Source organism: Natator depressus, chromosome 9 (assembly GCF_965152275.1).
Source record: "Natator depressus isolate rNatDep1 chromosome 9, rNatDep2.hap1, whole genome shotgun sequence".
In the NCBI taxonomy this organism is placed as follows: Eukaryota; Metazoa; Chordata; order Testudines; family Cheloniidae; genus Natator; species Natator depressus.
In genome coordinates this window covers 54,060,294-54,085,104 of record NC_134242.1, presented here as the reverse complement: position 1 = coordinate 54,085,104, position 24,811 = coordinate 54,060,294, and the positions used below count along the sequence as shown (strand labels likewise).

Here is a 24,811-nt window from a genome sequence, read left to right as displayed (position 1 = left end):
GATGAACTCTACACCTGGGGGAATTCTGCTGCCATGGGCATAGAATTTTGTATTTTCCTGCATAAAATGCATTTTGCCTAAGAAGTGCTGCAGTTCCATGTTTTGCTCACCAGAGGCCAATGTGGCGCTAGAACAGCCGGCATGAATGCAGTTGGCTGCTCTGGTGCCACAGCGATCTCTGGTGGGCAAAAAGCAGAACTGCAGCACTTCTTAGTCAAAAAGTTTTTTATGCAGGAAAATACAAAATTATGTGAGACAGATTAATTCTGCGCATCCACAGATGCACAGAATTCCCCCAGAAGTAGGGATTAGACTAGATGACCCTTATGGTCCCTTCCAATATGATTCTAACATAACAAAAAGTTTTAAATAAATTTGTGTAACAAAGAGTGGTGGAATCCGTATTATCCAGTGCTGGAAGCGATGGTGATAAAATCCACCTGATGAGCTTCCCAGTTGTAATTGATCACAACTTGCTGAATGTTTTGCCTAATAAAAATTTGTTAGACCCATCTATTGAGTAAATGGATTTCAATCCTATAAGGGGCTGTCTCTACATCCCCAGTTCTTTACAGACTCTCTCTCCACCCCTCTTTATAAAAGTGTTCCTCTCCTTGTGTAGCTGTTTCTCATAGATTGCAGGGCCACAAGGAACCCCTGCGATCATGTATTCTGACCTCCTGTATGACACAGGCCATAGAAATTCTCCAAAATAATTCCCAGAGCAGATCTTTTAGAGAAACATCCAGTCCTGATTTACAAATTGTCGGTGATGGAGAATCTACCATAACCCTTGGTAAGTTATTCCAGAAGTTAATTACTCTCACTGTTAAAAATATATGCCTTATTATCAGTCTGAATTTGTCTAGCTTCAACTTCTAGACGTTGGATCTTGTTATACCTTTGTCTGCTTGCTTGAGGAGCCAATTGTTAAATATTTGTTCCCCAACTAGGTTCTTATAAACTGTAATCAAGACACCACTTAACCTTCTCTTTGTTAATGTAAATAGATAAACTCAGGGAGGTCACTCATATCAGGCACTTTGTCTAATCCTTTAATCATTCTTGTGACTCTTTTCTGAACCCTCTCCAATTTATCAACTTCTTTCTTGAACTGTGGGCACCTGAACTGGATACTTCCAACAGCGGCTGCACTAGTGTCAGCTACAGAGATAAAATAGCCTCTCTCTTCCTACTCAAGATTCCCCTGTTTTTGCATCCAGTGATCACATTTGCTCTTTTGGCCACAGCATTGCACTGGGAGCTCATGTTTAGCTGATTATCCACCTCCGATCCCAAATCTTATTCAGAATCCCTGCTTCCTGCAATAGTCCACAGTCACCCAAACTCATATTGTGTGCTGGCACCTGTCATACCAAATGATCCAGATTGCTCTATATCAGTTACCTGTCTCTTCATGGTTTACCATGCCCCCATTATTGTGGGTCTGTGACCAGGGTCCAAGGGGGGGGCCACACTGAGGTTACTCAATTAGGGCAAACTGCAAAGAATGGAGCAAACAATCCCGAAAACTGATGGTTATTTTAATACTTAGATTAACCAAGATAGCAACAAAACGGTTTCCATAATAGCTTACTGGTTACACAGAAGCCAAAACACAGTTCCCTGAAAAGCAACCCAGCCTTTGGGCTCCCTCCCAGACAGCCAAGTCAAATATGAAGGTTCTATCACAAAGGATCGGACACATTACCTCCCAGGTTAATATTTCAGATTTTACACAAATACACACTTACAGTCAATTCTTATTAACTAAACTAAAATTTATTAAAAAAAGAAAAGTTTTTGTGGGTTTCATCTTCTCCAGAATTTGGAATTTCAGATTGAAAAAGAGGAAGTGACTCACCTTGTGCAGTAACGATGGTTCTTTGAGATGTGTGTCCCTATGGGTGCTCCACTGTAGCTGTCTGTGTGCCCCTGTGCCTCTAATCAGAGATTTTTGGTAATAATGTCCCTTTGAGCCCGCACATGTGCCCTCCCTCCCTGGTGGTTTGCCTCAAGGCTATTTAGCACTGCACGGGCGAACCCCCCTTACTTCCTTCTCTACCGCAGAGCCCTACAGAGAACTCAGAAGTAGTGGGGAGGAGGGCGGGTTGTCGAGCACCCATAGGGACACACATCTCGAAGAACCATCATTACTGCACAAGGTGAGTAACTTCCTCTTCTTCTTCGAGTAGTGTCCCTATGGGGGCTGCACTGTAGGTGACTCCCGAGCAGTACCCACCACTGGAGGCTGGGACTTCAGAGTGGAGTCTTTTACTACAGAGAGCACTGTGGAGTCGAAGATGGTGTCAGCGGCCAAATCTTTAGTGATCGCATAATTTTCTGCGTAAGTATAGGCAGAGGCCCAAGTCGTTGCTCTATAGATTGCTGAGATGGGGTATCCCTACAGAATGTGATTGAGATAGAAACTGACCTCGTGGAGTGCATATGGACTCTGGACGGAAGCAAGTTGTGCCCTTGATAAGTGATTAATGCAACTAGTGACCCTTTTGGATAGTCTTTGAGCCGATATCACAGAGCTTTTGGATCTTTCTGTGGACAAAAGGAAGAGTTTAGGGGATTTTGTGAGAGATTTAAGTTACCAGTCTGCCTGAGGCGTCAGGTGATCAGGCTGAGGCCGCAGGATTTTTAGGGGATGAGATGAAGGAGCACACCAAGTGACTAAGTTTAAAGCTTTATTAATAAAACAACAGCGGTGAGTGCTGGGTTCTCCCCACGTCGCTCAAAGGAAGGAAGAGAGTATTAGTGCCCAAGCCTGTGAGTGCTGTGTTTTTTTTACGTTACTTAAAGGGAGGAAGAAAGCGTTAGTGCCCGAGCTCTTGCCCACTTTTATACTTACACACGCACAACCCAGGGCTGGCCAAGCCCGGGTGTAACATAAGAAGAAGACGGAGAAGGGTGGATGAGAATTCTGTCCTGTGCACAGGCTGTCCAGGGTCCGCTGTTGATCTCTGACTTGTTTTGGCTTTAGAGAGGATTTTTAAGCTCTGGGTTCTTCTGGAGGCGTTTCATTTAGGGACCTTTGTTTTCCGTGCTTTTTGTACCAGTTTAAACCAGCTTTTTGCAGCTTTCTGGGGTTGGAATTTAGGCTCCCATCTTTCTTGGCAGGTAGCAGAGAATCTGTTGTGTGCAGTGACCTTGGGCTGGAGTTAGCTTTTTATTTTCGGACCTAGCTGGAGCGTCGAGTTAACCCGTTCCTTTCTCCCTTCCTCTCCCTTCAGCCTCTCGCAACCTGCGAAGGAATCTTGTGAGGGGTTACCATTTAGGTTTTTACCCTCCGTCTGACATGGTGGCTAGTGTTACCGTTGGCCTCCTACACAAACAGCAATATAGCACAAACAAAATTGTTAGGGGGGCAACAATTGCATAGACCAGCCAGTAGTGGCTTTTGGCTTTATTAGTAACATAGCATAGCACATTTTTTTGTTGGCATAGATGCCCCATCCGGATGGCTGTGGCAAAGGCAGCTGTTTTTAGATTAAATGTGTGCTGCACCACTGTAAAGGAGGAGGCATTTGTTTGGAACATGGTTAGTTGTTTCCAGGTGTGCGTTAATAGAAGAAAAACATTGGGCGTGATTTATGAAAAATTAAACACAATATAATTAGAAACATTAACACTACTTTGGATAACAGCGGGCCAATGCACCGAAAAATTTTGCGCTTGAAATTGGAACCGCAAATTGAGGGGCACCCTGGGGTAGGTGGTCCTCCAAACACACGCGGAGGTATTGGTAAACAGATGTGCTTTGGTGGGGGCATATTTTGATGCCTCCCCTTCCCAGCAGATATGTTGACCCACTTTATAAAAGCGGCCTGGTATTGCCTTTTTTACATATATTATTTGAGGGGGCTTTATAGGCCATAGCTGCCAGGTTTTGCCCTTTGCAATTTATGTGTGCTGATACTTGGGGGCTGCAGTCAGCACATACCGCATAGCCTTGTCATTGGAGGGAGCCGCCTTCCACATGTCACCCAGTTTTAGAGTCTTTTTAAAGGCCTGGCTGGATTTTTATAGCAGGGGCCCACACTTTTTTTATGGGACCAAAGGCCATGAAGGAGCAGGCTATGCCTGTGCAGTTTTAGTAAATGAGCCTTTAGGAATAGCGAAAAGGCCATTGCTTTTGGGGAATTTCTGAGTGGGAATGGATTTCCCTGGGCCAGGCTTTATGGAGCAAATTTTTTTGGATGCCACGGACTTCTTAGATTAAATATTATTGAAGCTGGGAGCACACAGAATTTTAAGCTAGTTGGTTTTTGGCCTTAATTAGTCCCCACAAGGTGTCCCGCGTGTGGAGGGCCAATTTGGCAGTGTGTTTGAGGGTGGAGGTGGCCACTGTAAGGTGAGTGAGATTTGCACTTGTGACCAGCCCCATGGCCTTTTTTAACTGTTTTAACCGTTGGTTTTTAATGGCCCCTTGCTGAATATTTTAAATACTAGCTGTCGTATTGGCCCCATCCCACAAGGAGTTTACTAAGGTTTGCCTTTTTGGGGGGGACAAGGACAACGTTTGCCTAAGGAGGGCAACTTGCAGGGTGGTCCCCCTTGTACAATTAGGAAGGAAGGCAGGGACCTGAAAGTGTGTTAGGGGCAGGTAAATATTTAAAGCTCCCAAGGTGGCATTAAGGAGGATTTAGCGTTGAGTGGCTGCTTTTTATTTGGTGGCCGGTAACATCTGCCACCACCACCACTGGTGGGGGGAGATGTGGAGGTGCTTTTTTAGAGTTGTTTTTTGAAGACTAGGGGCTAAGCAGAGGAGGCTACAATTTAAAAGGGATGCTGGAAATTGTTTGGGGCATGTAATATCTACCTTTCCACACTGGCGGGATGTGTGTGTGGATGAGTGAGTGATATACGTGATATACCAATATTTGGAACTGTGGGGGTTAGGTTGAACCCTACACCATTTGGGGACCAACATTGCAACCACATTTTGATGCTAGCTGTTAATGTGAAGCATTGACTTAGATGGCATATTGAACTTTTTTATGACATTGAAAACCTTTTTATGTACCCTTCCATCGATAGTTTACTTGAGCCGTTGTTTTTAGATTTTTTTTTTTAGTGAAACCATAAGCGCTGGCAGTATGGATGGAGATTTTTTTTTCTTAAAGGTAGGGACCATTGTTTTTAGGGGGACATAAACTTTTTGGGAGGGGGGTTTGGACGGCGATGGGACATAGTGTTGTTTTATGTGGTGTTGTCTGGTGGGGTAAGGAGCCCTTTGGGAGTAATTCCGTTTGGGATTTAATTGCAGGGGGATATGCAGGGCCAGGAGACCTGGGGCTTTTGGCAGGGGGATGCCCCTGGGAACATACCCAGGTAATACACGGTGCCCACAATTGCCCCTAGGATGATGTGCCACAATTGCCCCCCTGCCAATGGATAACTGACCTTTTTTTTTAATTAGGGCCAATTTTGGACAGTGGTAAAATTAACAAAAGAGAGGGAAAATGTTGGAAACCCGAGGATTTTTATAGATATGTGCCACCAAATATACACTGTTTTGCCCTGACGAATTTTGCTGGCCTGAAGCAGCAAGAGTGGTTTTACCACTTTTGTTTAGGGTGTTTTTGGGCTTTTGCTATTACTGCCTTGTTTTGTTAACAAAGCAAAAAGGGAAAGGAAAAGAACATTGCAAATGCATTTATTGGGGAAACTGAGGCATGGATGATAAATTTTTAAAGTTATTAATTGTTTTGCGACAGCCCTTTTTGGCTTTTGTTATGGATATTGTTTGCTTGGTTTAGGAGGTTACGGCAACAATATTGTGGTTAGGGATTAGGGATTGCTATTGCTTGCCAAAGGGCCTCCCATTCTGCTCCAGGCCACCACATGAGGAAAATAAGAACATAAGAATGGCCATATTGGATCAGACCAAAGGTTCATCCAGCCCAGTATCCTGTCCACCGACAGTGTCCAATGCCAGGTGCCCCAGAGGGAGTGAACCTAACAGGTAATAATCAAGTGATCTCTCTCCTGCCATCCATCTCCACCCTCCGACAAACAGAGGCTAGGGACACCATTCCTTACCCATCCTGGCTAATAGCCATTAATGGACTTAACCTCCATGAATTTATCCAGTTCTCTTTTAAACCCTGTTATAGTCCTAGCCTTCACAACCTCCTCAGGCAAGGAGTTCCACAGGTTGACTGTGTGCTGAGTGAAGAAGAACTTCCTTTTATTTGTTTTAAACCTGCTACCCATTAATTTCATTTGGTGGCCCCTAGTTCTTATATTATGGGAACAAGTAAATAACTTTTCCTTATTCACTTTCTCCACACCACTCATGATTTTATACACCTCTATCATACCCCCCGTAGTCTCCTCTTTTCCAAGCTGAAAAGTCCTAGCCTCTTTAATCTCTCCTCATATGGGACCTGTTCCAAACCCCTAATCATTTTAGTTGCCCTTTTCTGAACCTTTTCTAATACCAGTATATCTTTTTTGAGATGCGGGGACCACATCTGTACACAGTATTCAAGATGTGGGCGTGCCATGGATTTATATAAGGGCAATAAGATAGTCTCCCTCGTATTCTCTATCCCTTTTTTAATGATTCCTAACATCCCGTTTGCTTTTTTGACTTTTTTGATGCTGCACACTGCATGGACATCTTCAGAGAACTATCCACGATGACTCCAAAATCTTTCTCCTGATTAGTTATAGCTAAATTAGCCCCCATCATGTTGTATGTATAGTTGGGGTTATTTTTTCCAATGTGCATTACTTTACATTTATTCACATTAAATTTCATTTGCCATTTTGTTGCCCAATCACTTAGTTTTGTGAGATCTTTTTGAAGTTCTTCACAGTCTGCTTTGGTCTTCACTATCTTGAGCAGTTTAGTATCATCTGCAAACTTTGCCACCTCGCTGTTTACCCCTTTCTCCAGATCATTTATGAATAAATTGAATAGGTTTTGTTCCTCTGGGATTTCAGGGAGGCTTGGGGCCACCCACCAGGTATTTTGCTGTGGCCCTGTGGTGTTTATTTGCACTGCAGCCAAGGCACCTTTTTTTTTTTTTTTTTTTTTGCTTTTTGCCACGCTGTGGCCCAGGCCCCAGTGGCAGTTTGGATCATGGAGGGCCTTTGGAGGTATATATATATTTTTTATAATCATTATTATTTAGATAATTTTATGGGTAGCTGAAGACCCAGATGGTCCAGGCCGGTGGCTGGTTTACAACTGAGGCCCATGACACCATGACCAGAAACCTAGGAAGAAGCATATGTTTTGAGCTGATTGGCATGCACTTATTTTACTTTTTTGGGTAACTGAAGCTGGTACGCTACCGGAGAGATGCGGTTTACAATGGGATACGGGCCCATCCACTTAACATCCAAGGTGTGGGTCGCTTTTTTTAGTTTTTGCAATATTACCTTGTTTTTAATTTGCTGGGTTTGGACGTTTTTAATGACGGTGTTTTTGCGTTTGGCCTTTTTTTTGTTTAAAACGGTTTTTATGGCTTTGCAGGTTTTACAGATTCCTCCCTTAGCTGGGCAGTATACCCATTTGTAACCGTTTGGTGAACTGGCAGGTAAATTTTTTTTTTATTTTTACAGATTGCCCCACATTATTGGGTGACCAAAAAGAATATGGTAGGAGGTGTACTCAGTGCCTAGGCGGTTAGAGTTGCGTAAAGCTGCCAAAATAGTCGGCAGCTTTTGGGGCCAATTTGTTTTTGAAGTTGAGCACATTTTATGGAGGACATTTTTAAAATTTTGGTTTAGCTTTTTTACAGTGCCGCTGCTTTGTGCCAATAACTGATGTGTATTTGTTGCTTGATGTTTAGGGCAGCAAGCAAGAATTTAAGAACCTTTGGGTGAGAAACAGGGTTTACTGTGCCAAGCGGGTGTTTGAGATCGAACTTATTTTGGACCGGGTTAAAATGTATTTTAGGGAGGGGTGTGGGGTTTGCAGTATTATTGGCGCCGCTTTGGAGTATGCCTGAAAAGTCTGTGCCGCCCATACCGCTGCCAAGCACTTTTTTTTACAGGGGCTATATTTTACCTTTGGCTGCTGTAGTGCTCGAGAATTGTATGCAGCTGGGATTAGCCGGCCCTCTGCATTTTTCTGGAGGAGGACAGCACCCAGCGCCTCCAGACCGCATGACAGTCGAAAGTAAAAAGGCTTGGTAGTGTTTGGGAAAGCGAGGGCCGGCACCCACAAGGCAGCTTGCTTCAAGGCGTTAAAGGCAGTTTTTTGCGGTCCCCCCAGTGCCACTATGCCCTTTTTTTGAGCAGTGCCCATAAGGGGCGAGGGAGGGTAACAAAGTTGGGAATGTGATTTTGAATAAAATTAACCCCCCCAAAATGGTGCGCAATTGTTTTAAAGTGGTGGGTTTATTTATTTTGCACAATGCGCGGACCTTTGCCACTTTTACTAGCCTATCTTTTTCCCCCAGGGGGACTGAACACTGGACCAATTGCGCTTTTTTTAACGACACCTTGAACCCAGTTTTTTTAATTTTATTTAAAACAGTTTTGATGATATTTTGCACCTGGGGTTTTGTTTTCTTATGCACTAACGAATTGTTTACATATGAAATGACGTGGCAATGGACCTTAGGAGGCAGCTTGTTCAGCACAGCCACCACATGTTGGTGTGCAATGGAGGGGGCATTGTGGAATTTTATGGGGACTTGCGTGAAGGTGAACTGTTTTCCCCTAAACTGAAACACAAAGCAGTCCTGGGAGGCAGGGGTAAGAGGTAAAGCAAAAAAGCAATTAGCCAGATTAGTAACCGAAAACCACCTATTTTGCAGCTGCACATGGAGTAGGGCCTTGGGCATTGAGGCGACCACCAGGGCCCTTATAGGGGTGCCTTGGTTTATTTTTTGGTAATTTATGGTGAGGCGCCAGGCCTGACCCCCGCTTTCAGCACCGGGAAGACCGGGCTGTTAAAGGGGCTATGGATAGTTTGGAACACTTTTTGTTTTTTTAAGTTGGCAATTACCCCCGCTATGCCCTCCTCCACGGCTTTGGAGTAAGGATATTGTCGTTGCAGGGGAACGGGGGACCCCACCACCTCTACCAGTGCTGTCTTATGCCTCCCACATTTAGAGGGATATGTTTGCCACACCCCTGGTACTGCCTGTTTTTAAAATGCTTTCCCCTTTGCGGTCAGCGCCACCACTGCAGCGATGGCAAACCTTCCTCCCTTGTCCCAAGGCAGAGGCATACGCCACTCTTGCCACAACGTGCCCCCTTGGTTGTAAGGATTAAACCACACCCCCTGTTTCAGCATTCATGGCATTCCCAAAATTACCGTCTCCATAGATGAAGGGTCAATAGTAAATGAGGCATGTAAAACCGTCCCTACAGATGTTACTGGGACTTGTTTGTTGCTGTTGCGGCCCCAAATTGAAGACAGAGACCTGAGTGGGGGGCCCCGGGTTGCCCTCAACGGGTGAAATTTAATACATTTATACCCGCCTCGGTGTCTAGTAGGGCCATACAGGGGCGCTCAACAACTATAATGGCGATTTTGGGGCGTCAATTAGAGTTCCAGGTTACCCCGGCCGACAATGGGGCTGCCCTAGTCGGAGCCCTCCCCGGGGTCCCCAGTTTGCGGGAGCTGATTGCGGAGCTGGCAGTAATCCTCCACCGGAGGGGCGGAATGGGTGGCTACTGCCACAGGTCAGGGCGGGGGTAGCTGATAGCCCGCCGGGTGAGCCTGGGTTTTGTGGATGCTGGCAGCCCGTTTTTCCCACCTGGCCGAGAGGACCAATAGCCTTTCCACCAACAGGATGGTGGGATTTTATTTTATCATCTTATATCCTCCCCCAGAACCCAGAGGGAGCACCAGATTTGCTTACGAACCTTTATTTTTGTCGTCTTTACATCTTTTTAGTTACCGGCGAAAACTGGCCCTTGGCTGGTCCCTTTTCACCTTCCCCTGGTACCTGGTTGGTATACATGGAGGACAGCTACTTTTACCCCTTTGATTGGCTCCCCAAAATGCATGATTTTACCCTTTAACGCCTTTTAATTTGCGGGTTTGTTCTTGGCCCATAGTTTTAATTTATTTATTTTATTAATTATTTATTTTTTTGGTAAGCTTTTGTAACTGAGCCATGGTTTACGTGCATGAAAGACCCCCTAAGCTTATTCTTTCCAGCTTAGGTTAAAAGCTTCCCCAAGGTACAAACTTTGCCTTGTCCTTGAACCCTATGCTGCCACCACCAAGCGTGTTAAACAAAGAACAGGGAAAGAGACCACTTGCAGACGTCTTCCCCCCAAAATATTCCCCCAAGCCCTACACCCCCTTTCGTGGGGAAGGCTTGATAATAATCCTCACCAATTGGTACAGGTGAACACAGACCCAAACCCTTGGATCTTAAGAACAATGAAAAAGCAATCAGGTTCTTCAAAGAAGAATTTTAATTAAAGAAAAGGTAAAAGAATCACCTCTGTAAAATCAGGATGGTAAATATCTTACAGGGTAATCCGATTCAAAACATAGAGAATCCCTCTAGGCAAAACCTTAAGTTACAAAAAGACACAAAAACAGGAATATACATTCCCTCCAGCAGAACCTGTTTTACCAGCCATTTAACAAAAGAAAATCTAACGCATTTCTAGCTAGATTACTTACTAACTTTTTACAGGAGTTCTGAGCTGCATTCCTGAGCTGTCCCCCGCAAAAGCATCACACAGACAGACAGAACCCTTTGTTCTCCCCCCCCGCCCAGTTTGAAAGTATCTTGTCTCCTCATTGGTCATTTTGGTCAGGTGCCAGTGAGGTTATCTTAGCTTCTTAACCCTTTACAGGTGAAAGGGTTTTGCCTCTGGCCAGGAGGGATTTTATAGCACTGTATACAGAAGGGTGGGTACCCTTCCCTTTATATTTATGACAGTAATTTAACCTGGTTTGCCCCGGGGCCTGATTTAGGTTGGACAGGAACTTTCACTTCTCTCCAGTGGAGAGAAGGACGTCCGCCACAGCTTGAACAATAAGCAACCCCTCTCCCTGGAAGTGCGCCACCGCGGTTTTCAGAGTAAGCACCCACTTAATTTTTTGCTGGGACAAATTGTTTACGTGTATGATAAATTAGAGGGAAAGGAGCCAGGTAGCAGCCTTTTTTGTTTTAAAGGGGCCAAGCTCACAAGCCAACATGGAGATGTTCGCTGGGCCCAATGGACTTTGAATTTTGGCTGAAATATGCTGAGTTTTGACCCAATTTTTATTTTGGAGTTGTTTTGTGGACCTTTTTTTGGTTTTAATGAGGGCCGCTTTAAGGGCGCAGCAAGGTTTTGCCCACAATTGGGGATTTTTGCAAAGGGAGAGATTAAAGCCCTTACAAGGGTCACCCGAATCATCCCCCGTGAGGCTTGCCACCTGGACCGAATGCATGGCCAATTGACGTTTTAACTGTTTAATTTTTTTTTTTATGGTGAGCACACTGCCGTTGCGGCATATGCTGAGCACAGATGGTTACGTTTTTGACGAGTTTTTGAATGACTGGTACTTGCTTAGCCAGTGCTTTTAGGTGGGTGTGTTTCACTTTTTTTGCCTGGAAGCTGAAAAGTCCTAGCCTCTTTAATCTCTCCTCATATGGGACCCATTCCAAACCCCTAATCGTTTTAGTTGCCATTTTCTGAACCTTTTCTGATGCCAGTATATCTTTTTTTAGATGAGGGGACCACATCTGTAAACATCTGTATTCAAGATGTGTGCGTACCATGGATTTATATGAGGGCGATAAGATATTCTCAGTCTTATTCTCTATCCCTTTTTTAATGATTCCTAACATCCCGTTTGCTTTTTTTGATTGCTGCTGCACACTCTGTGGATGTCTTCAGAGAACTATCCACAATGACTCCAAGGTCTTTCTCCTGATTAGTTGTCATGGTCAAGAGGGGCAATCAGAATAACTCTCGCTTTGTCTCGTTGAATTTTCAACAGAATCTTGGATAGAGTAGGAAACTGGGAAAAGACATACAAGTGGGCCCTTTCCCGTGGGAAGATGAGGGCAACTGCCAGTGAATGTTTCCCCAGCAGTAACAAGGACCTTTCTTGTTCCGTTAAGTAACGAAAAGATCCATAGTTAGGGTTCCCCAAAGGGCGGATACATTTTGAAGCACTGTGAATTCAGTACACACTCATTGTCATGAGAAAATTGCAACTGAGACTGTCATCTGTGACATTCTGTATCCCTGGTAGATAGACAGCTGAGATGAGCATATTGTGATGGGTGCATGAATTCCAAAGTTTGAGTGCTGTCTTGTAGAGGGAGGGAGATCTGGCAGCTCCTTGGTGGTTTATACAAAACATACAGGTCACGTTAAGTCCATCATGACCTTTGTGTGTTGTTTTTGATGAAAGGCAGAAAGTGTGCACAGGTACTCCTGACAGGCCTTAGCCCCAAAAGAGTGATATGGAAGGTCATTTTTGTGGAAGGCCATTTGTCCTGAACCTTGAGGTTGTGTAGGTGATCTCTCCATCATGTTAAGGAGACGTGTCCCAGGGTGGTGAATGTGGATAACGAGAGGAACGCTCTCGCTTGTACTGCATCAAGGTTGGTCCTGATAAAGTCTAGTCACTGTACCGGGGTTAGTATTCTGCTACAATGAAGAGAACCTTGGAGAATACCCTGTGTGGAGCAGTCTGTACTGAAAATGATCCTGTCCCAAACGTAAGCAGTAGGAAATCTCCTGTACGATGGTTGTCTTGAGATATGGAAGTAGGCACCCTGTAGGTTCAGGGCTAAAAATCAATCTCCTTGCTTTAGAGCTGGTCCTAACTGCTGTGAAGTAGGGCAAGGTGACTTCTGAGTGCCTTGACAGGTGTATAGATGGCAGCTGATGCTGTAAGGTATCGTTGTTCAGGCCCTCGACCAGCTCATCAAAAGTGCTTATAAGAGGCAGTTTGAGAGGTCACGTGGTGGGGTGCAGACTGTTCCCAATTTGAACCCTAGTCCTCTTATACTGTGGCTCATAACAGCACTGAGATGGTGGGTATTGAGAAGATTGTGACTTGTGGTGTGGTTGAGAGGTATATCTTCTCTTCTGTCCCACAGTGTAGATTCCTAAGGAGTGTAACGTGCTCTGAGAATCCTTTGGGATATGGAGAGAAAATCTGTCTTCCCCACAAAGAGTTTGGCCCTTCAAACTGGAAGTCTGTAGCTCTTTGGGCAATCTAGAGAGGTGTAGCCCAAAAAAACCCAGCAACAACACAACCCACCTCAGTATCACTGTCATGGAAACTGGGCGGGCAGCTCTAACAGCTACATCCAGTGCTGTCTCTCAGACCAGTCTGGCTATTAACTGACCATCTCTAAGAACGGTCTGAATCTGTTCCTTTTGTGTTTCCCGTAATGTTCCAGAAACACATTGGGTTTCCCATAATTAATAAAATTGTATTTGGCCATGACAGTTTGGTAATTTATGACTCTAAACAGATGAATATGCCATCTTGCCAAGCCTGATCGTATGGAGTTGACTTGGCATCATGTTGCTTGCTTCGTGCATTAACCACATCCGCTATGATGGAGTTGGGTTGTGGATGTTGAAAACAAAGTCTGCCTCTTTGCATAGAGATATAGGGGTTTGTTTTGTTTTATTTGTTTGTCTGATTTTTTTTTTTTTACACTCTGTTGCTGGGTGGTGCGATGGAGACTGGTATCTGCCAGATGACTTTGGTAGGGTCTAGCATCGCCTCATTAATTAGGAGGACAGTTCTAGATGAGAAAGTGGCGTGCAGAATTTCCACCAACTTGTGATGTGTATCTGCCACCTCCTATAGGGGAATCTGCAGCTCGTCTGCCACCCTCTTGGTAAGATCCAAAAAGTTCTTAAAATCTTACCCAGTGATGAGGGCTGGGCAGCACATCCTCATCTGGGAGAGATGAGGAGAAGTGTGCTGGAGGGGTAGCTTCCCCTTCAGGTTCTTTTTCCTGTTCTGAAAAAGCTTCCTCCTGCACTGACTCAGGTGCTCTAGACAGCCAGGCTGTAGCAAACCATCTGGTGGACTCTCCCTGAGAGACACTGGGGATGGTTTCGACATGTGTGTGTACGTCACCCAACAATTACAGTATGGCCTTGTGGGGGGCGAGGGAGGAAGGCGGGCATGGGCAGTGGGCTTACCTCAGGGGGCCCGTACCGCGATTGTAGGTTGGGTTGATGGAATTGGGGAGGACCCTTGTAGTGTGACAGTGGGCCACAATGAGGGCCAGGGAAATGATCTCCTCCTGGCTAGTGCCAGATTCTTCAGTGGGTAAGGGTGACGCTGACTGGGGTATTAGCAGTATGCAGCCCGGTGCCAAGAGTGATTCTGGGTGCCGGGATGTGCTCGATACCGGGTCCTGGTACCAGGGCCGGCTCTAGGATTTTTGCTCCACTTTCTTTCTGTGCCCTCCCCCCACCCCTGGCTCCACCCCAACTCCACCCGTTCCCAACCCCTTCCCCAAATCCCCGGCCCCACCTCTTCCCCAGGGCGTGCCGCATTCCCCCCCGCCATTGCTTCCTGCGGCTCCCCGCCCCCCACAACCCCTCCGCCCTAGCTCACCTCCGTTCCGCCTGCTCCTCTGAACACGCCGCCGCTCCGCTTCTCCCCCCTCCCTCTCAGAGGAGGGAGAGGCAGCGCGTTCAGGGGAGCAGGCGGAGCGGAGGTGAGTGAGGGTGGGGGGAAGCGCAGGAAGTAATGGGGAGGGGTAGAGGAACCGCTCCCTGCCCCAGCTCACCTCCTCTCCACCACTGCTGCCTCCCCCGAGTGCTCCGCTGCTCGGCTTCTCCTCCCTCCCTCCCAGGCTTGCTGCCTGCAAAACATGTGTTTCACGTGGCAAGCCTGGGAGGGAGGGGGAGAAGCGGAGGAGCGGCGGCGCGCTCAGGGGAGCAGGTGGAGTTGGAGCGGAGGCGAGCTGGGCTGGTGCCAGAATGCTGCCCCTAGAAATGTGCCACCCCAAGCACCTGCTTGTTTTGCTGGTGCCTAGAGCCGGCCCTGCCTGGTACCAAGTAATGGGGTTTGTGGTTCTTCCCCAATCATCAGGTCTCCAGGGTACCAGAGCTCATGCAGTACCATGGGTTCATTTGGTACCACAGAGGAGTGTCCGTGGTACGTTGTCAGTACCGATAGTTGGGCAGAGCACTCCCTAAATGAGAGTTTTGTTGTGCCCAGCACTGTTCCCTCTAAGCTGTGCGCGTGTGTGCGCGCACACAGATCTTAAACCCCGCACACATGGCGAAACACCGCGCGCACTCCGGCTTTGGTGGCGGCTTTTTTTTTTTTTTTTTTGCTTTGGCGGCATCACAGAAGAAATTTTTTGCACACGTGGCCTGTTAAAAATTAGAGGGACATTGGTGCCCAGTACAGAAAGTTTGTTAGTGCCACTGTTTTAGAGATGGTACGGTAATTGTCTCTCCCTGGGTACTGAGGCCACAGGTCTCCAGAGTAGCAGAGCACATGTGTTACCATGGGCTCACGTGGTACCACAGAGGAGTGTCTGTAGTATGTTGTCAGTATCGGTGGTTGGGAAGGTGCAGAACACTTCCTAGATGGGAGTTCTGTTGCACCTGGTACCAAAGGATTTCTCTGTGCCACTCTTTTAGAGATGGTATGGTAATTGTCCCCTCTCCTTAGGGGTCGGTACAGTTGCATGAGAGCCTAACTGTGGAAGCCCCTCAGTGCTGCCTGCAGTAGAGCTCACAGTAGGACAGAACTCACAGCAGGAGACCCCTTCTCGGGTGCCTGCTTCAGAGCTAGGGTATGGCAGCAGAGCTTACAGCTGTGCTTCAGAGCTGCTGGTGTCGTCCTACTGAGGTGGCTGCTCTGGGGAGCCCCACTGGCTGGCCAGCTACTCGGAACCCATGTGTTTGGATCGGTGCCAAGATGGCCGCAATGGGGAACCCGTCTGGCTGGCCAGTAACAAGAAGGGTTTCTTCAGGTATGTTGGCAACAAGAAGAAAGCCAAGGAAACTGTGGGGCCCTTACTGAATGAGGGAGGCAACCTAGTGACAGAGGATGTGGAAAAAGCTAAATGTACTCAATGCTTTTTTTGCCTCTGACTTCACGAACAAGGTCAGCTCCCAGACTACTGCACTGGGCAACACAGCATGGGGAGGAGGTGACCAGCCCTCTGTGGAGAAAGAAGTGGTTAGGGACTATTTAGAAAAGCTGGACGTGCACAAGTCCATGGGGCCGGATGCATTGCATCTGAGAGTGCTAAAGGAATTGGCAGACGTGATTGCAGAGCCATTGGCCATTATCTTTGAAAACTCATGACGATCACGGGAAGTCCCAGACAACTGGAAAAAGGCTAATGTAGTGCCCATCTTTCAAAAAGGGAAGAAGGAGGATCCTGGGAACTACAAGCCAGTCAGCCTCACCTCAGTCCCTGGAAAAATCATGGAGCAGGTCCTCAAGGAATCAATTCTGAAGCACTTAGAGGAGAGGAAAGTGATCAGGAACAGTCAGCATGGATTCACCAAAGGAAAGCCATGCCTGACTAATCTAATTGCCTTCTATGATGAGATAACTGGTTCTGTGGATGAAGGGAAAGCAGTGGACTTGTTATTCCTTGACTTTAGCAAAGCTTTTGACATGGTCTCCCACAATATTCTTGTCAGCAAGTTAAAGAAGTATGGGCTGGATGGATGCACTACAAGGTGGGTAGAAAGTTGGCTAGATTGTCGGGCTCAACTGGTAGTGATCAATGGCTCCATGTCTAGTTGGCAGCCGGTATCAAGTGGAGTTCCCCAAGGGTCGGTCCTGGGGCTGATTTTGTTCAATATCTTCATTAATGATCTGGAGGATGGTGTGGATTGCACCCTCAGCAAGTTTGCGGATGACACTAAACTGGGAGGAGTGGTAGATACGCTGGAGGGTAGGGATAGGATACAGAGGGACCTAGACAAATTGGAGGATTGGTCCAAAAGAAATCTGATGAGGTTCAACAAGGATAAGTGTAGAGTCCTGCACTTAGGACGGAAGAATCCAATGCACCGCTACAGACTAGGGACCGAATGGCTAGGCAGCAGTTCTGCAGAGAAGGACCTAGGGGTGACAGTGGACAAGAAGCTGGATATGAGTCAACAGTGTGCCCTTGTTGCCAGGAAGGCCAATGGCATTTTGGGGTGTATAAGTAGGGGCATTGCCAGCAGATCGAGGGACGTGATCGTTCCCCTCTATTCGACATTGGTGAGGCCTCATCTGGAATACTGTGTCCAGTTTTGGGCCCCACACTACAAGAAGGATGTGGAGAAATTGGAGAGAGTCCAGCGAAGGGCAACAAAAATGATTAGGGGTCTGGAACACATGACTTATGAGGAGAAGCTGAGGGAACTGGGATTGTTTAGTCTACGGAAGAGAAGAATGAGGCGGGATTTGATAGCTGCTTTTAACTACCTGACAGGTGGTTCCAAAGAGGATGGATCTAGACTATTCTCAGTGATAGCAGATGACAGGACAAGCAGTAATGGTCTCAAGTTGCAGTGGGGGAGATTTAGGTTGGATATTAGGAAAAACTTTTTCACTAGGAGGGTGGTGAAACACTGGAATGCGTTACCTAGGGAGGTGGAGGAATCTCCTTCCTTAGAAGTTTTTAAGGTCAGGCTTGAAAAGCCCTGGCTGGGATGATTTAGTTGGGGATTGGTCCTGCTCTGGGCAGGGGGTTGGACTAGATGACCTCCAGAGGTCCCTTCCAACTCTGATATTCTATGATTCTATGATTCTCTAGTTGCTCGGAGGAGCTCTTTTTATGAGCCTTTCCAGGGGGAGTCTGCTGGTGGCTTTTTTTCTCTCTCTTTCTCTCTCTTCTTCTCCTCTTCACAACTGGACCCCTTTTGAAAGGGAGTAAAGGCTCTGGGGATGATGCGGGGTCAGCACCCAGCGGAGTCCCCTGCAGACTGAAGTGTTTTTTCCATAGGGAGGAGTTTTAACTTCAGCTCCCAGCTCCTGCCCCCAAATTGCCACTGAAGACCCGGACATGCCGCCCTGATGACGGACGGAGTACCGCCCCTTTCTAGAGGCTGCCCCAAGCACCTGCTTTCTTCACTGGTGCCTGAAGCCGGCCCTGCTAATGAAACAGATAAGGAAGGGACAACTGCTCATTCTGTCTGAGGCCAAAGGTGGTAGAGAAGGAAGTGAGGGGGGTTTGTCCGTGCAGTGTTAAATAGCCTCGAGGCAGACCACGAAGGAGGGAGGGCACATGCGCGGGCTCAACGGGACACTGCTACCAAAAATCTCTGATTAGAGGTGCAGGGGCACACATACAGCTATAGTGGAGCACCCATAGGGACACACATCTTGAAGAAGAATGGAAATTTCCTGGTCCCAGGGACTGTACAGAGCATTGGGAAAGTCAGGGAATAGGAAGTTGGTGCTGCGCGTGCAGTCATGAGTCTGCCGCCACAAACATGAATTACAATGCCACCTCTAATTATAGACTTACATAAAGTATTCCTCACTTAAATCCCACGCCCTCTGGTCATCATTGTCTGTGACAGTCTGATCACATAATCACAAATGGCATTATATGAAATGCAGCGTAGGAGTACCATCTTTGTGCTCACTATTCCTTATTTCTGAGAATTCTCTGTGTAACCATAGCAGTGCAATGTTAATTTTTTGCATTTAATTTTCTTTGTCACTTTAAATATTTTAATAGAAAAGCAAAAAGTTTCCTTTTTTCATATCAACATGAGTCACTGGTTAACTGGTGCCTATCAGTATTATTAATAAATTGTGCATGTGGGGTCAAAGTCTAGTCAGTGGCCTTTGGATCTGATCATTGTAAACTACACAGCAGGGGACTAGGGGTCCCTTATTTGAGATTATATATCAGCATGGTGGAATTGCAGATGCACAATGCAATCTTGTGGCCTGAAATTAACACTGTATGTACCTAGTGTATCAAATAATAATGTAGGTGTGTCATGCCCCACATACTGTTCATGAGGTTAGCTGCATATCATGTAGCAGAATCCCTCCCATTCGGAAAAGTTTGCAAATGAGTGGTGTGACGGGTTAGCCCCCCCATCCAGGATGCCACCTGATGTGCTGGGGTCCCATTGTTCCACCAGCCTGGATTTCCTCACCCTGTCCTAGCTGTGCCAGGCCCTTAAGCCTTCTCTGGCACGCACACACAGGTAGGGACATACCCAGCTGCAAATGGACACAGAGACACTGAGCTCTGTGTGGGAGGAATCAGCTTAGGGATTCACCCAGGACCCGTACATACCCCCTTTGGGGAGTAAACCCAAAATAATATTGTCTTGCGCTGTATAGAAAAATCTGCACAGCAGAAGCTCATAAAAATCTCCCTCTACCTCAATGTGGAAAGAGATAGGCACAGCTTTTCACTCCCCCCCGCCCCCGATATGAATTGCACAAACTGGGTTATGATATAAACAAGAAATAAGTTTATTAACTACAAAAGGTAAATTTTAAGTGATTATGAGGAATAGCAAAAAGAACAAAGCAGATTACTGAGCAAATAAAATAAAACATGCAAAACTTGAGTTTAATACACTCAAGACACAGATTACAAAATGTAATTTCGCACTCTAAATATTGTTTTAGGCAAATTGCAGAGTTTCTGTAGCTTAGAGTTCCAGTTGTTTCTTTTTACAGTCTAGACTCCTGTCTAGTAGATTACACTACACAGCTTTTAGCGACATGGCTTTGTCGCTACAGCCGTGACACTAGAAGTCGTGCAGTGTAGCTGCTGTTTGTCTGCTCTCCTGCCAGAATTTACACCCCCAATGAGCGGCGTTTGCGTTGTCGGCAGGAGAGCGCTCCTGCCGACCACGTGCTGTTCACACTGGCACTTGTCGGGGCAAAACTTTAGTCTTTCAGGGGGGAGGGTTTAACACCTCTGACAGACAGAAGTTTTGTTGTTTAATTGCCAGTGTAGACATAGCCTTAATCTGGACTCAGCCCTTCCCTTTCTCTCAGCTCAGCTCCTTTGTCTCTTCAGGTACTTTTAGCAGTCTTTCTTCTTGGGCAGGAAGGCATTGGAGAATAGTCCTGTTTGCCTTACTCCCCTGCCTTAAATAGAATTTACATAAGGCGGGAAGCCTTTGTCTCCAGTGGAAAAGTACCAGCAGTGTCAAGGTGGTACTTTGTACCAGGTGACAATATCACCTGACCTTGTAGTGTCAAAGCAACCATGAAACCTGGTTTATTTGCAGTGTCCACAGGAAGGAACTCCCCCAAAGATAGGAGAGCCACATCTTCGAAGACTCATTGTCTTTCCCTAATGGCCCATTAAGGCTGATTGCTTACTGTCTGGTGGATGTTTCCCAAGGACATACCCACACAGTTGTAATTGTTACATAGACAATATTCCTAACTTTAGATACAGAAATGATACATGCATACTATTTAGATAAACACATTTGGTAAATCATAACCTTTCCAATGATACCTCACATGACCCATCTTGCATAAAACATATCTTAGTTATGCCATATTCATACCATAACAATGTTTCTATGAAGAATATGGAGACACAAATGGAGCTCACCTTCTCGCTACCCTTCCCTGGACAGACAAAAGTATAGTCAAATTCTTGGCTGCTTCAAAGTCTTAGGGTCTCAAGATTGAGCAAGAGTTATGTTTCCCAACCCAGATGGCAATTTCAGATTGCAGTTCCACTTATCCAGTTGAATTTTAGGATTTACTAGTAGTAGAAATGTAATCCATTGAACATTTTCAAAAGTGGCCTATGATTTTGGTTATCTCTTTCTTTAAGTACTCACCTTGGACTTGACTTTCAGAAGTGCTGAACACCCCCCATTTTCTCCAGTTAAGTCAATGGAAGCTTTGAATGCTCACCATCTCTTAAAATTGGGCCTAAATTTTCACAAGTTGGCTAGCCAAAAATTGAGGCAACCTGAATCATGGCATTACTATCCTTTATGCATGGGGGAGTGCCCACTTCTCTTGTGTCTATGTAATCTTATGCCAAAAAGACTGAAATGAAATAGACATGTTACTGATTATAACCACTGTCCCCAATCCTGCAGAGATTTACTCACATGCTTAATTTTGTGCACTATACGTAGCTCTGTTGATTTCAGTGGGACTATTCATGGTGTGTAAAGTTATGCATGTGTTAGTCATTGCAGGATCAGGGCCTTCACATTGTCAAGGCTTTCTTTGTAGTAGGAAGGGTTAGAATCTTCATTTTATTTATGTTTATTTTAGCCAAAATCTTAGATTCTTGAGAGCACAGCAAGTTCCATAGAAACTTCTGTGTTTCAGTGAACATGTACGGTTATTGTCATAATTGTGGCTAGTTATCTTCTTAACTGTATATCACTAGGTGGTGGATGTAACTCTTTTTTTGTTTTACATGATGGGCATTTGATCAATGTTCTGTATAAGAGATGACGATTCATGCTTTGATGGAGGGGAGGAGGGACTGCAATCTCTGTGCCTTTTTGTTTCAGGTATTGAAAACCTGCCCTGTGATTTGCGAAGGAACTTCCAGCTGATGCGTGAACTGGATCAGAGAACAGAAGGTATGCTAAGGTATTCCAGTAAGCAGTCAGAATAGAGATCCTTCGTCTGAAGGGTCATAACAATCCCACTGCGGCTTGGCATGACTATGAAGTATGGAATAGCAAAGCTTTGGCTTTGAAGACAAGATTTACCCATGCTGTAAAGGTACAAGTGCTAATGTACTCACATAGTAAATGTGAGAACTTATACTCTCCTTCTTTCCAAGCTCTAGTCAATAAATCCAACCAATGGACTTTGATTTTTTTTAACCAGTTATAGCCATGTTTAATATCAAATTGTTCCAGTAGCAATGCCTCACTACATATAGGTGGAGAGTCTTTCTTAATCTTTATTCTACAACATTTTATTTTGTGATAGATTCAGGTGGCAGCATTTATACTTTTGGAGGTCACACATAAGTAGCTTCTTCTAGTGTCTGTCCATATATAAATATACCCTATAAAACTGACGTGAACACCACATGGATATCCTCATAACAGAGGAGGGAAAGTGTATGTGTAACCTGATGGCAAAGTAGTAGAATGTTGCATATCTTGTCAGAGATTCATGTTTAATTTTTGGGTCTGAGCTTTCAAACAGTATGTGGCTGTTATTGCCAAATGGGTTTCCCTTCTGTTGAAATGGCACTGGAAGGAAAGGGAGATGGTAGCACAGAAGTAAAAAAATTCTCACACTCAGAAGAAAGTTGAAGAAATGTTGAAACCCATGAACTGGAGTCAGTGAGTTCAGTTCTGATCTCACACCAGTGTAAATCAAGAGTAGCTCCACTGAGGTCAGTGGAATGGCACTGGTGAAAACTGCTGACTGCAGTATCAGATCTGCGCAGGGTGAATCCTTTTTGTGATTTCCTAAAAAAGATACATTAGTTTTTGAAGGGGTTCAGGTACTATGGTAATTGGGATCATAAGGTAAGTACCATCACTAGCTAGAAAGTATTTTATTCATGAAATTAATTCTCATGTAATTGTACTGTCTGTTTTCTTTTCAGATAAGAAAGCAGAAATTGACAGCCTTGCAGCAGAGTACATTTCAACAGTGAAGCACTTGCTGCCAGAGCAGCGTGTGGAGTACCTCCAGAAGATTCAGAACGCTTATTGTAAATGTAAGGAGTACAGTGATGACAAAGTGCAGCTAGCCATGCAGACCTATGAGATGGTGAGAATTAAGAGCACTTGTGCTGTGATTGTGTGATCAGTGAGATTCTTGCAAGTGTAAACATAAAAGAAGGAGCTTTTGGGTTTTTTGCTGAAGTATCTATATTTGGGTTAACTTTGTTACTGACAGAGAGCAGCAGTTCCCTTAAAACACATTCTTTTCTGTTTTCATAGAATCATAGAATATCAGGGTTGGATGGGACCTCAGGAGGTCATCTAGTCCAACCCCCTGCTCAAAGCAGGACCGATCCCCAATTAAATCATCCCAGCCAGGGCTTTTCTGACCTTAAAAACTTCTAAGGAAGGAGATTCCACCACCTCCCTAGGTAACGCATTCCAGTGTTTCACCACCCTCCTCGTGAAAAAGTTTTTCCTAATATCCAACCTAAATCTCCCCCACTGCAACTTGAGACCATTACTCCTTGTCCTGTCATCCGCTACCACTGAGAATAGTCTAGATCCATCCTCTTTGGAACCACCTTTCAGGTAGTTGAAAACAGCTATCAAATCTCCCCTCATTCTTCTCTTCTGTAGACTAAACAATCCCAGTTCCCTCAGCCTCTCCTCATAACTCATGTGTTCTAGTCCCCTAATCATTTTTGTTGCCCTCCGCTGGACTCTCTCCAATTTTTCCACATCCTTCTTGTAGTGTGGGGCCCAAAATTGGACACAGAACTCCAGATGAGGCCTCACCAATGTTGAATAGAGGGGAACGATCATGTCCCTCGATCTGCTGGCAATGCCCCTACTTATACATCCCAAAATGCCATTGGCCTTCTTGGCTACAAGGGCACACTGTTAACTCATATCCAGCTTCTCGTCCACTGTAACCCCTAGGTCCTTTTCTGCAGAACTGCTGCCTAGCCATTCGGTCCCTAGTCTGTAGTGGTGCATTGGATTCTTCCGTCCTAAGTGCAGGACTCTGCACTTATCCTTGTTGAACCTCATCAGATTTCTTTTGGACCAATCCTCCAATTTGTCTAGGTCCCTCTGTATCCTATCCCTACCCTCCAGCGTATCTATCACTCCTCCCAGTTTAGTGTCGTCTGCAAACTTGCTGAGGGTGCAATCCACACCATCCTCCAGATCATTAATGAAGATATTGAACAAAACCGGCCCCCGGACCGACCCTTGGGGCACTCCGCTTGATACTGGCTGCCAACTAGACATGGAGCCATTGATCACTACCCGTTGAGCCCGACAATCTAGCCAATTTTCTACCCACCTTATAGTGCATTCATCCAGCCCATACTTCTTTAACTTGCTGACAAGAATACTGTGGGAGACCGTGTCAAAAGCTTTGCTAAAGTCAAGGAACACCACGTCCACTGCTTTCCCTTCATCCACAGAACCAGTTATCTCGTCATAGAAGGCAGTTAGATTAGTCAGGAAGGAAAAGGCCGTGGTCGAGACCGTCGAATCGTGGAAGTCAACGAATGGCTACGCAGGTGGTGTCGGAGAGAAGGCTTTGGATTCTTTGACCATGGGATGGTGCTCCAAGAAGGAGGAGTGCTAGGCAGAGACGGGCTCCACCTAACGAAGAGAGGGAAGAGCATCTTCGCGAGCAGGCTGGCTAACCTAGTGAGGAGGGCTTTAAACTAGGTTCACTGGGGGAAGGAGACCAAAGACCTGAGGTAAGTGGGTAAGTGGGATACCGGGAGGAAGCAGGAGCATGTGAGAGGGGAGGGCTCCTGCCTCATACTGAGAAAGAGGGGCGATCAGTGGGTTATCTCAAGTGCCTATACACAAATGCACAAAGCCTGGGAAACAAGCAGGGAGAACTGGAAGTCCTGGCAAAGTCAAGGAATTATGATGTGATTGGAATAACAGAGGCTTGGTGGGATAACTCCCATGACTGGAGTACTGTCATGGACAGATACAAGCTGTTCAGGAAGGACAGGCAGGGCAGAAAAGGGGGGGAGTTGCACTGTATGTAAGAGAGCAGTATGACTGCTCAGAGCTCCGGTATGAAACTGCAGAAAAACCTGAGAGTCTCTGGATTAAGTTTAGAAGTGTGAGCACCAAGGGTGATGTTGTGGTGGGAGTCTGCTATAGACCACCGGACCAGGGGGATGAGGTGGACGAAGCTTTCTTCCGGCAACTCGCAGAAGCTACTAGATCGCACGCCCTGGTTCTCATGGGAGACTTCAATCACCCTGATTTCTGC

The 24,811-nt window shown here is 45.8% G+C and overlaps 1 protein-coding gene across 1 annotated transcript in view; it reads left to right on the top strand.

Moving 5' to 3' along the window:
• Nucleotides 1-24,811, top strand: part of ING5 (inhibitor of growth family member 5) — a 57,834-nt gene that overhangs the window by 10,346 nt on the left and 22,677 nt on the right. Inside the window, exons 2-3 of the mRNA XM_074963039.1 lie at nt 21,418-21,489; nt 22,479-22,645. Of these exons, the coding sequence (XP_074819140.1) occupies nt 21,418-21,489; nt 22,479-22,645 (239 nt within the window). The remainder of the gene's footprint in view (nt 1-21,417; nt 21,490-22,478; nt 22,646-24,811) is intronic.